Source organism: Pan troglodytes, chromosome 4 (assembly GCF_028858775.2).
Source record: "Pan troglodytes isolate AG18354 chromosome 4, NHGRI_mPanTro3-v2.0_pri, whole genome shotgun sequence".
NCBI classification, from domain to species: Eukaryota; Metazoa; Chordata; class Mammalia; order Primates; family Hominidae; genus Pan; species Pan troglodytes.
The window spans coordinates 1,080,763-1,095,621 of NC_072402.2; the positions used below are offsets into that span (position 1 = coordinate 1,080,763).

At 50.2% G+C, this 14,859-nt stretch overlaps 1 protein-coding gene across 5 annotated transcripts in view; it reads left to right on the top strand.

Annotated features, from left to right (window-relative positions):
• Positions 1-14,859, top strand: part of AHRR (aryl hydrocarbon receptor repressor) — a 120,722-nt gene that overhangs the window by 35,732 nt on the left and 70,131 nt on the right. For all 5 annotated transcript variants that reach the window (XM_063811030.1, XM_063811033.1, XM_063811029.1 and 2 more), the window contains one exon: positions 2,048-2,229. In XM_063811030.1, the coding sequence (XP_063667100.1) occupies positions 2,048-2,229 (182 nt within the window). The remainder of the gene's footprint in view (positions 1-2,047; positions 2,230-14,859) is intronic.

A 14,859-nucleotide genomic window follows, 5' to 3' on the forward strand; every position in this document is an offset into this window, starting at 1 on the left:
TGTAGGGGATGGTCACTCTGAGGTTAAATAGGTCAGCTGTAGGGGACGGTCACTCTGAGGTTAAATAGGTCAGCTGTAGGGGATGGTCACTCTGAGGTTAAATAGGTCAGCTGTAGGGGACGGTCACTCTGAGGTTAAATAGGTCAGCTGTAGGGGACGGTCACTCTGAGGTTAAATGGGTCAGCTGTAGGGGATGGTCACTCTGAGGTTAAATGGGTCAGCTGTAGGGGACGGTCACTCTGAGGTTAAATGGGTCAGCTGTAGGGGATGGTCACTCTGAGGTTAAATGAGTCAGCTGTAGGGGACAGTCACTGTGAGGTTAAATGGGTCAGCTGTAGGGGATGGTCACTCTGAGGTTAAATGGGTCAGCCGTAGGGGACGGTCACTGTGAGGTTAAATGGGTCAGCTGTAGGGGACGGTCACTGTGAGGTTAAATGGGTCAGCTGTAGGGGATGGTCACTCTGAGGTTAAATAGGTCAGCTGTAGGGGACAGTCACTGTGAGGTTAAATGGGTCAGCTGTAGGGGACGGTCACTCTGAGGTTAAATGGGTCAGCCGTAGGGGACGGTCACTGTGAGGTTAAATGGGTCAGCTGTAGGGGACGGTCACTGTGAGGTTAAATGGGTCAGCTGTAGGGGATGGTCACTCTGAGGTTAAATGGGTCAGCTGTAGGGGACGGTCACTGTGAGGTTGAATGGGTCAGCTGTAGGGGACGGTCACTGTGAGGTTAAATGGGTCAGCTGTAGGGGACGGTCACTGTGAGGTTAAATGGGTCAGCTGTAGGGGACGGTCACTGTGAGGTTGAATGGGTCGGCCGTAGGGGATGGTCACTCTGAGGTTAAATAGGTCAGCTGTAGGGGACGGTCACTGTGAGGTTGAATGGGTCAGCTGTAGGGGACGGTCACTGTGAGGTTAAATGGGTCAGCTGTAGGGGACGGTCACTGTGAGGTTAAATGGGTCAGCTGTAGGGGACGGTCACTGTGAGGTTGAATGGGTTAGCTGTAGGGGATGGTCACTCTGAGGTTAAATAGGTCAGCTGTAGGGGATGGTCACTCTGAGGTTGAATGGGTCAGCTGTAGGGGACGGTCACTCTGAGGTTAAATGGGTCAGCTGTAGGGGATGGTCACTCTGAGGTTAAATGGGTCAGCTGTAGGGGATGGTCACTCTGAGGTTAAATGGGTCAGCCGTAGGGGACGGTCATTCTGAGGTTAAACGGGTCACCTGTAGGGGATGGTCACTCTGAGGTTAAATGGGTCAGCCGTAGGGGACGGTCACTCTGAGGTGAGAGGGTCACGCCAAGCTCCTGTCATTTTAAGGTAGGTTGGGTGAGTGGGGTCAGCTCCCTCCCTCTCTGGGCTCTGTGGTGTGGAAGCCCCACAGGTGTCCCCTTTTTGTGGGTAGAGCAGGCCTGCTGTGGCTTATTAGGAGAATTGGGTGATGGCCCTCACCGCCCCTTTGTGGGGCCCCGGAGTGGCAGGCACCTGGTCTCATTTGCCCTGGGTACTCTCCCCTCAGCCCCGGCATGTACAGGAGAAACCGAGCTCGGAGCGGCCTTGGACACGGCCCGGCTCATGCCAGGAGGACCTTTTCATGTTTCCTGGAATGTGTTAGGTTTTGTTTAGACACCGAGGAGTCCGCTAAGGATGCTGAATGAATGTGGCATTTTCTATGCTCACTCCTGCCCCGCCAGCCTGGGGCCAGGGGTCCTCCTCCCTCCTCAGGGATCCGTAGTGGAGAGGTGGAGAAACGTGCCTGTCCCGCAGCTGGGGGCCGTGCCCCGTCTCCGTGCTCTGAGCTGCGGTTCTCGGGCTGGTTTGCTTGTTCTCTCTACATCCCCTCCAGATACTGAGCTGTGCTTGGCTGTTGTGCGCTGTGGTTTTTAGTGTCTATGTCTTGAGGCATGGGTGAGCTTTCGTCCTCTTCCCGCCTTTTGTCCTGGCAGCAGCGTAGATGCTCCTAGTAAGGTCACTGCAGAGGACGGTTTCCGCCCCAGGGGGCCTGTGGCTTCTGGTGGAGAAGCCCACCTGACCCAGACCATCTCCCCACAGGAGGCCCGCCGTGGGGGCAGAGAAGTCCAACCCCTCCAAGCGACACCGGGACCGCCTCAACGCCGAGTTGGACCACCTGGCCAGCCTGCTGCCGTTCCCGCCTGACATCATCTCCAAGCTGGACAAGCTTTCTGTCCTGCGCCTCAGTGTCAGTTACCTCCGGGTGAAGAGCTTCTTCCAAGGTAGGACTCTCGCCTGCGCCCACCCGTTCACTTGAGTCAGGCTGTGTCTCCCCTGAGTCCATCTGGGGCCTTGTGGCCAGGCGAAGTGTGTCTGGTGGGTTGCACCATGTGCACTCCCTTCTTCCCCCACGCTGCCCCCGGAACCTGGAGACTTGGCCCCTGGATGGGAGCTGGCTGGGCTGTGGATTTTCCCTGGGGCCAGGTCTGGCCCTAGCTGTCCTCGACACTCTCAGGGTGGGGGCCTCACCCCAGTTTGCTGGGATGGGCCAGTTTGCGCCTGGGGTCCTGGGTTTGCTGAAGCTGCGCAGCTGCTGAGGGAGGGGCTGGGGCTGTTCCTCCCCGTGCTGGGCCTCACTGGGGCTTCCCCACAGACCCCGGCTCCAGGGAATGAGGGATCGGCTTTGTGGATGAGCAGGGCTGGGCATGGTCAGGAGGCTGAGGCAGCTGACTAGGTGGGACCCGGGGGCTGCCCTGGGGTGCTGGGCGCCTCCCCCTGCCCACGCCAGGCCGTGCCCGGACACAGCTGCTGGGGCTGCCCTCTCGTGGGGAGGGGCTTCTGGGGCTCCTGCATCTCAGGTGGGGCCTCCCCAGGCCTGTGCCCTGTCTGTCCTTGGAAGCATGGCATTTCCTTAGATTTCCGGTTATTGCTGCCCTGGGAGCTGGGATCGCTCCAGAGAACTCGCAGGTGTAGACCGTGGGGCCTTTGCTGTTGCGGGAGGGTGGGAGAGAAGCTGCTTCCAGCTTCTGTGTTGTGACGTGCCTGCACGTGGTTTGATTGCAGCACTTTTAGAATTAAAAACCCCGTGACCAGCAGCATGTGGCAGTTGTGCCCGGTGCCTGCACTCCTGAGTTTGAGTCAGGGTGGGGGCCTCCTCTGGGGGGGGGGCGTCTGTCTCAGGGTGCGAGAGGCTGTCAGTGCCTGGGCCCCTGCAGGCCTCTGCGCACCCTCAGACACCCCCAGGGAAGGACGTGGCCCATGGGCTGCGGGAAGGAAAGCCACGGTGATGCCCAGCATCACGCGCCGTGTCCTGCCAGTGCCGGCCCCACACTGAGGGTCTTCCCCGGGTCCCGGCTGGCCGCAGCCTCCATGGAAATCAAATCCCACAAAATGTTAACAGAGCTTATCTGAGTGGTGAGGTCACAGCAAGTTTTAGTTTTACATTCCAGGTTTTCTAATTTTATGTTGAAAACTATTAATTTTATATTTATCTCTGTTCCCAGCCTGGGCCTCCTGGTGCCCAGGGCTGCTGGGTGGTGTTGGACTCAGTTTACCTGAGAGACCTGGGGTTTGCCGTATGTGCAGGATGGCAGCTTTTCCAGGAGGGTTAAGATGTAATGCCGTTGGTGTGGTCTGGTGTGGTGGAGCGGGCACCACCCTGCATGCACCTGGGCATGGGCGCCAGCATGGAATTGAGGGCAGGCTCCCAGGTTTGCCTTCTGGGACACGCCTTTCATGGATGGCGCAGTGCGGCTCAGCAGCGCCAATGGCAGAGGGCAGTCCCCGTGTCTGGACAGCGCAGGAAGGGCTGGGGCAGCCGGCAGGGAGGCTTTGTCCCAAGCTGAAGACCTGGCACATCGGCTTCCTCCCACCGACACCGCACAGCCTCACCCTCTCGCTGGGAGGTTGGAGGAGAGGCCAGGTCATTTCCTCTCCGCACAGGTCCCACTGTGCCCAGCCAGGCCAGGGCTTGACGGCCTCAGAAAGTCTTCGATTCTGGTGTTTCCAGCAAGTTTGGACACCTGGCTCTTCTTAACCTGCCAGCGAGTGAGCTTCCCATCCTGCTGCCTGCCCCAAGCAGGGGCAATGGCACTGGATGGCCATCCTGTGCAGGGGCACCCTGCGTGCCTCCTGCTGCCCTGCCGGGAGGTGCCCACCTCTGCCGTAGCTGCAGTGACTCTCAGGGGCCACTGGCTTACGAGAGTGCTGCAGCTTTCAGGAATAAACTTCCTGATTTTTCTACCAAGGATTGTGAATTTTGTGATCCCCTTCAGGCTGTACATTTTAGAGGAAATTCTAAAAACTTTTCTGAAGTCATTTCCACGTATAATTAGAAACAAGTCAAGCTATAAAAGTTAGATCTTAAACTATGCCTCTTGACTTAGAGATGGGTAAGCTAATTTCATTACGGCTGCCATAAAAAGTTGCCTTTGGGAAGGACATGAACCAGGGTGATGATGGCCTGAGCATTTGCTTGTGATGTTTAATGTTAATGTGACTGTTAAGGTCGGGATTTTTCACTCTTAGTGATTTTACTATTCACACCAGGGGAAGTCAGGCACAAAATAAGAGGGAAGGAGGTGGTGCGGAGGAGACAATCTGCTGCTGCCTTGAGAGAGCTCTCTGCCCTCCTGTTGCGGGGCATGGAGGGGAGTTGGGCCCCTTCTAGGCTGAACCCTGGTCACAGCCTGGGACGTGGGACCCTAACACTGACCAGGAAGGGTCCAGAAGCCCCGGCTCTGTTGCTGAAGCCCAGTTGTGGGTCAGGCCACCCTCCCAGAACTCCTTGGGGGTGCCTGTGTTTGCCAGGACCCCTGCAGTCAGCAACTGAGGAAGAGCGCCCGGGAGTGGAGGCCCTCAGTCACGGAGTCCACCCGGGCAGTCAGGGACTAAGGAAGAGCGCCCGGGAGTGGAGGCCCTCAGTCACGGAGTCCACCCGGGCAGTCAGTGACTGAGGAAGAGCGCCCGGGAGTGGAGGCCCTCAGTCACGGAGTCCACCCGGGCAGTCAGGGACTGAGGAAGAGCGCCCGGGAGTGGAGGCCCTCAGTCACGGAGTCCACCCGGGCAGTCAGGGACTGAGGAAGAGCGCCCGGGAGTGGAGGCCCTCAGTCACGGAGTCCACCCGGGCCTGGCGTGTGGCTGTGTCCACCTCCATGCGTGGGGCCGGAGTGCTGACGGGGTACAGAGGTGTGTGTTCTTGTTGCTGTGTAGAGAAGTGTGGAGTAGAATAGTCCCAAAAACAAAGTAGGGAGGAGAGAAGGTGGCACAGCCTCACTCTGAAAGCCTGGGGATTTTCCTGTCAGGATGACGCTGCTCCCTGCTCCCTCCACTCATCACCCGCAGCAGCATCGGAGTCCTCTTGTTCCTTTGCATCCACCGTGCTCCACTGTGGGGCCTGAACACACACCTGTGTCCATCCTGGAGCCCCTCCTGGGGTCAGTCCTGGCTCTGAAGCCCACCCGGGCTGAACGGGCACATCCGCTTCACCCCACCCTAGGTGGGCAAGAACAGAGGCCCCACAGCGCCACGAGGTGTCCTGGGATCTTGAACTCTGGAATCCCACGCTTGCTAGCAGGTCAAAAGTTCCATGCTCCTTGAGATTGTGAGTGATTGTGTAAACCCAGGCCTGAAGTTATACTTTATTAAGGCAAATCATGCTGATTTTCAGCTTTCACTGAAGATTTACCTTTTCCTTGATGATCTTTTTATGGACTGGATGTTTGTCTCGTCCCTTCACCTGTTCATATAGTGAAACCCTAATTCCCAGTGTGGCTGTATTTGTAGGTGGGTCCGCTTAGGAAGAAATTAAGGTTAAACAACGTTGTAAGTCGAGGGGGGCCTGAACTGATAAGACCAGTGTCCTTAAAAAGGAGACCCAAAAGAACCCTCTGTCCCTCTCTGTGCTGAACACCCCCCAAAGAAAGGCTGTGAGAGAACACAGGGGGAAGGCAGCTGTCTGCAGGCCGGAAAGAGAGCCGTCACCAGAGCCAAATCAGCTGCACCCTGATGACGGGCTTTTAGCTCCAGAAATGTGGGAAAGCCAATTCCTGTTGTTTAAGCCCCCAGACGGGGGTGTTTATTATAAGCAGCCCAGGCAGAGAAGTGGGGTGCCCTGCACTACATGCCACATACCTAAGAATGTGGAAGTGACTTGCAGCTGGCTGGTGGGTGGAGGCTGGACGCGTTTTGAGGTGTGTGCTAGAAAGAGCCCTGATGGCTGTGAAGCAGTTGTTGGTAGAACTATGGGTGTTAAAGGTGTTGTTGGTGAGGGCTCAGAGAGGAGAGCATTGTAGGGAGAGCTGTGGTCGTAGAGAACACACGTACCCCATGAACAGAACACTGATAGAAATGTGAGCATTAAGGCAGATTCTGGTGAGGAATGTGCCCGTGGAATGCGAGGAAAGTGATTCTTGTTATAAAGTGGCAAGGACTTGGCTGGACTGAATTCTAGCATTTGTGGAAAGTGGAACTTGCAAGTGATGAAATGGGGTGTTTTGCTGGTGAGATTTCTAAGCAAAGTGTTGAAACCCTTGCTGCTCCTTACTGCTTATAGTGAAACGTCAGAGGAGAGAGATACATGGAAGGAATTGCCAAAAGAAAAGGAACCAGAACTTGAAGGTTTGGAAAATTCTCAGCCTATCCACATTGCAAAAAATGAGAAGATGGGCCGGGTACGGTGGCGCACACCTGTAATACCTGCACTTTGGGAGGCTGAGGCGGGTGATCACGAGGTCAGGAGTTCAAGACCAGCCTGGCCAAGATGGTGAAACCCCATCTCTACTAAAAATATAAAAATTAGCCAGGCATGGTGGTGGGCATCTGTAATCACAGCTACTTGGGAGGCTGAGGCAGAGAATTGCTTGAACCCGAGGTTGCAGTGAGCCGAGATCTTGCCACTGCACTCCAGCCTGGGCGACAGAGCGAGACTCCATCTCAAGAAACAGAGAAAGTGTTTTGGACAGACTTGCACGTGGCGGAACAGCCATTGGATAGGGAGACTGGGTGTGAGCCAGGAGCCCAGCCGGGAAGCCTCCTCAGCAGAGGCCAGGAGTGGGATGGCATCACGCCCGCAGAGACACTGTCAGCTTGGCCTAAGGAGAACAGGACGGGAGGTAGTGCTTGCCAGCGGCTGGCATGTTTCATCTTTCCAGAAAGGGGAGAGTGTGCCTGGGGGTGATTCAGAGGTAACCAGGTGCCACTTCCACCACAGGCACAGGGCAGGGCTGTCTCTTCCTGGATTTCGGAGAGTGGGGCCACTGCAGAGCTGGGAAAGAGGCCGGGCCTCTGGGCAGAGCATGGAGCCAAAGAGGATTGTCCTGAGGCCTCCAGGTCTCAGGCGCTTTGCCTTGCTAGACGTGTGACTTGCTTGGGACCCGTCTCCCCTCTCTTCCTTCTGGGTCCTGCCTTTGCAATGGGGAGTTCCATCCCATGCCTGTTCACCGTTGTATTTTAGAAGGACGTGGCTTGTCTGGTCTCACAGGTTCTTGGCTGGAGAGCAGGTCTGCTTTAGGAGAAATCGTACCTTGAGTCTTACCCATTTCTGATTTAGATGGTAGTTAAATGAAACTTTGGCTTAGACTTTAGAGTTGATGCTGGAATGGGTTAAGACTTTTGGGGCTGTTGGGATGGAGTTAATGTATTTTGCATGTGAGGACATAAATTTTGGAGGCAAGGATTGAATGTTATAAGCTGAATGTTTGTGTCCCCTAAAACTCATATGTTGAAGCCCTAGCCCCTAGTTTGGCTGTATTTGGAGAAGGGGCCTCTAAGGAAGTTAAGTTTAAGGTTAAATGCGGTCATAAGGGTAGAGCTCTGATCTGATGGGATTAGCACACGTATAAGGAGAGACATCGGAGAGCTCACTCTGTCCACAAGTACAGCAGGAAATTCATGTGAAGATGCAGTGAGAAGGTGGCTGTCCACAAGCCAAGAAGAGAGCCCTCACCAGAAACTGAATTTGGTAGCACCTTGATCATGGGCTTCCAGCTTCCAGAACTGCAAGAAAATAACTTTCTGTTGTTTAAATCATTTTGTTACAGCAGCCCTAGAGGCTAAGGCAAGCCCCCATGGCAGGGCTGCAGGTCTGGGACTCGATTTTTCTCATCCTGTGGCGGGCATGGGCACATGTGGGTCGAGTGCCTTCCAGCTCTCCAGGCTGTGCTCCAACCCTTTCCCTCACCCCCTTCCTCTCTGTCACTGGTGCCTTCTGGAAGATGGCTTCCCCTTGGGGAGCATTTCCTGCAAAGACTCACAAGTTTAAAATAATTTAGGATATTTCTCTGTACTTGAGAGCCAGGATAGGATGAGAGTTGGTCCTGCCCTGATGCTGTGAGGCCACTCCTGTCTCAGACCCTGAGGCCCTCAGGAATGGTTTCCCAAGTACTGTTGTAGTTGTACGGCAAGATCACTCTTGATTATTTTAGGAGCTGATTTTACTTTTCCTACCTCTTTTAACTGCTTCCAAAAGATGAATCTGGCCAAGAAGAGCAGGGGCTCATTCACTCATTTACTCACTCATTCCTGGTGCTTGAGTTTATTCCTGAAAGAAGCTGACCAAGGGTTGAGAGAAAACAACTTTGATTTTTCTCATGTCTGCCCCAGCAAACCTCCTTTGTGGACTGATTCTCCTTCTGTGCCTGGAAGAAACTGGGATAATCCCAGGACTTTTCTGGTCCTTTCTAGGTAATTCAGTGTCTTCCACTAATGTGGCCCCACACAGGCTGGGCTTGTTGATTAGTATAGGTCCAGCAAAACAGTTAAAACTCTACATGTCTTCCGCATGTGAACCTCTTCCCAACCTCACCTGGTGCTGTGGCAGGTGGGAGGCTGGATGTCAGGCTGGCTGCTGCCCCCTGGGTTCTGCCCAGCTGGTAGCTATGGCTTCCAACCCTCCAGTGGGAGGAGCAAGAGGGATAAGAGGTAAGGACAGGAGAGGTTCTGTATGGCTGGCATGGCAGAGAGCTGGCACATGAGTCTGGCAGGAAATCCAGAGGGCTCTGGGGGCATTCTCATGGTCTCCTAAGTGACCACCCTACCCTGGGGTGTCTCTGCCACAATTGGCCAACTCAGGAGGTGCATCCTCTCCAGCTGGTCCCTTACACTCACTTCCTTAGCCCCAGGTGGCCGTGGTACCTCTAGCCTCTTGCCAAGGTCTGCCCTCACATCTCCAGGAACCCTTCTGGGCAGGATTTAAGACATCCCAGGCCAGTGTTCAGGCAGTATGACCCCACCTGGTCCACAGGAAATGTGCACCTTTGATCCACTGGGTTAGGGTTATTTCCACATGCAGCCTAGTTGCCTACTGGGAGCTCCAGGAGTCAACTTTTGCCCTTTAGATTTCTTGAGTGTAAGAGGGATACCAGGTCTCTGCCCACCACCAGCCTCAGGAGGCACACAGTAGGCACTTGCAGGCCTCGTGAAACCCCTCTTGGAATGAAGTGAGGAGAAAGCTGCCCATCCCTCTCATGGTACAGGTTGGGTGGGGACAGACTGAGAGCACAGCCCCCCTCTCCCAAGGAAGCCCTCCTGTCAAACTTGAGCTTCTCTCATCTTCAACACCTCCTCTACCTAGATCACCCAGAATTTCACATGGGAACAATTGGCACTTCTTGTTTTGGGGCCTCAGCTAAAATTCAGACCGGAAAAGTTCCATATTAACATCCTGTTCTAATGCAAGTAAAAAAAGAGCTGCTATGGTCTTTGCTTCTTGGTATTTAGAGTCTAGTGGGGGAATACTGGCTACTTAACACAGTCTCTTCCATTTTCAATATGTAACTGAGGCATCCTTCTACTGATAACAGCCAAAACTTCAAGATAAAATATTTTAAGCCTTTAAAAATACATTTATGGGCTGGTAGGAAATTAAGGAATAATCAGAGACCAAAAACTAAGTGAAGCTGAGAACCCAGAGATAACTTTATTAAAGGAAAATATTAAACATATACTTCATGCAGAAGGAAGAGAATTCCAGGTGGAAGATTTGAGATGCAAAGGGGAATGAAAAACAAGAAGGTGGTGACTATATGGGTAAATCAAATCGAATCAAACACATTGTGTAAAATAATAATGGTTATATAAGAATTTTAAAAAGAGAAATAAGTATATAGTCATAATATGATAAAAATTTGAAGAGAGTGATGAGTTAAAAAGTTCTAAGATTCTTGCATTAACTTTGAAGGATGGTTATCTAATTTGTAATAAAATTTTCAGGATAATCATCAACTGTAGAAATGGGGTTGAAATTTCAAACTAATGGAAAGAAAAAAGAATGAGAAAATGTAATCAATCAAAAGGAAAAGACTAGAAAGGGAAAGGAAAAAAGAAACACAAAAGAGGTGGAACAAAAGTCCAAATATATCAGTAACTACAATAAACATAAATGGAATAAACATAACAACTAAAAGATAAAGATTATTAAAGTGGATTACTATATGCTGTTTACAGAAAACACATCTACACTCTAAGGGTACAGAAAGGATGAAAGTAAAAGGATGGGAAAGGGTATACTGGGGAAATATAACTGAAGGAAATATGATGAATCTATATTAATGTAAAAAAATTGATTTTGGGGTAAAAAGCATTACTGAAGATAGAGAAAATCACTATGTAATGATTAAACAATTCATTTCATCAAGCAGATAATATAATTTTGAATTTTATGCTTTCCATAACATAATTTCAAAATCTGTAAAGCAAATATTGACAGAACTATAAGGAAGAATATATAAATTCATCATCAGAGAGAAATATTTTAAATACTGTAACTCAGTATTTTATAGAAGAAGTAAATAAAAGCCAGTAAAGGTTATAGAACATTTGAACAATGCAAAGAAAAAAAAAAGGTTAATTTAGTGGACATACATAAAGCAGTATACCCCCAAACTACAGAATTCACGTATTTTCAAAGCCTGCATGGAACTGGTAAATATATGGAAAACTTACTGGCCAATAAAGCAAGTCTCAGTAAATTTCAAAAGATAAAATATTGAAGAATAATGAGGTGGGACCTCAATGCAAATAAACTAGAAATCCATAATAACAAGATAACTTGAAAACCCATATATTTGGAAATAAATAAACACACTTGTATATAACGCATAGGTCAAAGAAGAAAAGAAGATGTAATTTAGAAATATTTAAAATGTGTGGGATGTAGCCAAAGCAACACTTAGAAATAAATAATCTTAAGTGTTTATGTATAAAAGAAGGCTAAATATTAATGAGCTAAGCATTTAATTAAGTAGTTCTGATAAAGAACAGTAAAATAAAAAGAGAGTCAAAGAAAATAATAGAAGATATTGATGAAATAGAAAAGAAACATACAATAGAGTTCTTTTAAAATGATAAACTTTACAAAGATCTGGTGAAACTGATCAAGGAGAAAAAAATAAGCAGTATTAGGAATATAAAGAGGAGCTATTATGAACAAATTAATGCCAATAAATTTGAAGTTTGAAAACATAAATGAAAAAATTCCTAGAAAATATAACTTATTAAAACTGACTCAAGAAGAAATAGAAAACCTGAATGTCATAGGACCATTAAAGAAATTGATTTGTTTAACATCTTCACACAGAGAAAATCTAGGCTCAGATAGCTTTAAAGCAATTTCTACCAAATAGTAAAGAAAAAAATAATTCCATTATATTGAGTCTTGGGATGTTGAATTGGAATTGGAGGTATTGGTGTGAACTCATGGTTTTCAATATATAAAGAGAGACATGAATATGTACGTAAAATGTGTGTACACTCACCTTCCCTCCCCAACCCCCGCCCCACACACACTGTCCACTGAGAGAGCCTCGGAACAGTGACACCCTAGCAGCAGCAATCACACCTAACATTCAGATGTTGATTTCTAAATGCTTCTTGCCATTAAAAGGACTAGGGCTTTTGGGGCTCTTTCAAGAGCTGGAGCAGACAAAGTACAAGGTACTTTGTACTTACCTCATGCCAGAAAGCAAGGCAGTGGTCACCAGGGATGAAGATGTGTCACAGGACACAGAAGCCGTCTTGAAGGGGCTCCCGCTTGCCAAGTCTGGGACAATTTCAGCATTAAAATGAATAATGATAGTAATGGGCTATACCCCAGTGAATAAAATATGATTTTATAGGGTCACATTTATATAAATGAATGAATAAATAAGTAAATAAGTTTTTCCTCACAACAGGCTAATTAATGGCTATAAGAAGAGAGATGACTATAGAAAGAAAAGGTGAATTACAAATCAAATTTGGTAACCACTATAGTCATAATTCAGGCAAGAAATATCAACTGGTGCTAAAATTGGTGGTGAAAATGGGATGAGACAGGATTTTTGTAGTCTTGAACAAAATATCTATTAATTATGAAGCCGAAAAGCCCAGCATTCACTGTCCTAAGTGATCGATCTTACCCGCCAATAGTGGAATAAGCCGGCATTGTGCACCACGCAACAGGATGAGTGGGTGGAGCACAGCATTGCTTTGCTGATACTCGGCTGGAGGTGCATAACTTCGGTCTAATCATGAGGAAGCACCAGACAGACCCAAATTGAAGGGCAGTCTGCAAAATAACTCACCTGTAATCTCCAAAAAACCCGGCAGGCCATGAAAGCCAAGGAGTTACTGGAAGGGATGGAGAGGTGGCAGGGACTAAGGCAGTGTGGCGATGGCTGCTGCCGCAGTCCAGCACCACCTTGGCTGAAAGGATGTTATTGGGACACTGGTGAAACTCAGTGGCATCTGTGGACAAGGGGCATCTGGGTGCTTTATATGATTCTTATAGCTTTTCTGTAAGTTTGATATCATCTCAAAGCATAAGCAGGAGGAACAAGGAAAACTAAAATGGAGAAGTTGCAGGGTGTTTATATGAGCTCTGAAGTGAGTCCCTGGGGGGTCGCAGCAGAGCCCCAGCTGCTCCCACCCTGGAGGAGCTGGGGGAAGAGCAAGTGCCCAGGGAGGCAGGGGGAGAACGGGAGTTCGTGGGCACGTGGTGGGCCCTCAGCGTAGCCAGATGTGGGACAGCATCGTGTGCATTTGTATGTTTGTGAGGCAAGTCACGTCTTTTAGGAGCACTTGTCATTTTGGGCAGCTGGGCCTTTTGCAAAGAGAAATATAAGAATAACCAACACCTTCCTCACCGCCCATCATGACCACCCTGCCCCACAGACACGGGTCTGAGCTGCAGTGCGTGGTCAAGGGCACAGAGGAGTGGGCAGCGGTGGCCGTGGGGACCAGATGAGCCAGCCTGGTGGGGCTTGAATATGGCAGCGCCAGGCAGTGATGCCACGTGGGCCTTGCTGGGGGCGGCATCCGAGGCTCAGCACACCTGTAGCTTTTGAAGGCCATGCCCTCCTGCTGGGTCTCTTGTCTTCACCCCTCAGGAGGCCTTCCCCGGCCTCACTTTTAACATCACAGCCTCTGCCCTTCTGCCCTGACACTGCCCCCTCTGCTGCTCGTTCTCTCCTAGTGCTTAACTCGTGTGTTGCTGGGTTCTGTCCCCCTCCTTCTCTGTTGTATGCCCAGGACAGGGGTTGGCAGTGGCAGATGCCGAAGATGTGGATGACCACGGGCGAACGAAGGCCCATGTCATTCAGGAGGCCCCGAGCATTGGACACCGCAGGCCCTGAGACGTACTCAGTTCGGTCTGCATCTGTTGATGGTGAATATTGCAGGACTGATAGCCACTGACCGCCTGTAGTGATGTGTGAGGACAATGAAGGCAATGGTGATTCACAGGCAGGCCAGCCCCATATGGGTGTTAGTTGTAAATTCATGGTTACATAACATAATAAATTTACTTACGAATTCATTATTTATAAACAAATGGAGACTCTGACAGCTGAGCTGGCACTCCTCGTTGATGTGAAAGTTGACAAGCGAGGCAGCATCCATACCTGTGGGTAGAGGGCAGAGGACTCAGTGAGGGCTCGGTGCCCTCTTCCGCAGTAGGAGAGGCCAGTGGGGCTGCTCAGGAAGACTCCCTGGGCGTGCACCGCGCACTGTATCCTGCCTGAGGGCGTGGGCCAGGGCGCTCCCTGGCTGTGGCTGCGTGGGGTTAGTGGCCTGCAGTGTTGACCGCTCACTCATCTGTACACCTGTGCACCGCACGCTGATTCACTGAATATTTGGTTGTTAAACAGCACCAGCACAGTGTTTTGGGTTTTGTTTTACAAAATGTTTCTTGAACCCTTGGCTTGTCCCGGCTGTGCTTTTCTTTGATATGTTGAAATGTAACAAGAATGCCCAAATAGTTTGCTTATACCAGATGTTTCACATCATGAAGAGAATATGGATTTGCAATGTGTGCAAGTATTCTTTTTTTTCCCCAAAGAGCTATTTTTGGTTGCATCTTCCACGATAACGTGGGGTTCCAAGGCCAGGGTGTGTTTCCTCTGCAGGACGAGCGTGTGACTCTGGTGACCGCAGAGCCCCCCTGAGGCCCCCGGGTTCTGTGATCTCAGAAAGTGGTTTGAGGCGCATTCTCTTGACCAGAGAAACGCGTGGGCACTGCCAGCTGCAGCCTCCCCAGTCTTCGCTGGCTCAGAGGAAGTGCATTTCTTTGCGGTTCATTTTGCACTGTGAGGAAGTGTGAAATCTCTGAAGCTCTCTGGTGCTTTTTGAAAAATCTGGAAATTCTTGCCATAGGAAATTCAACAACTTGATGCAGTATATGTCTTGGGGTGCCCCCCGTTTTGTAAATATCGTGTCTGTGTGAAATGAGTGTGTTTGTTTATACTCCTGATGCTTTTTCTTGCTTAGGGGAATTTGGGAATTTGAAGGACATTTTTAACCCCCTCTGCCCCACAAGCTGTAACTAAGGATTTTGGAAGGACACTCGCCCATCCAGCACCCACTTGCTAGGACCCCTTCTCACTTGCTGCTTCTCTTTGCCCTCAGAGAGCACCTCGAATGCATCCCTCACACTCTGT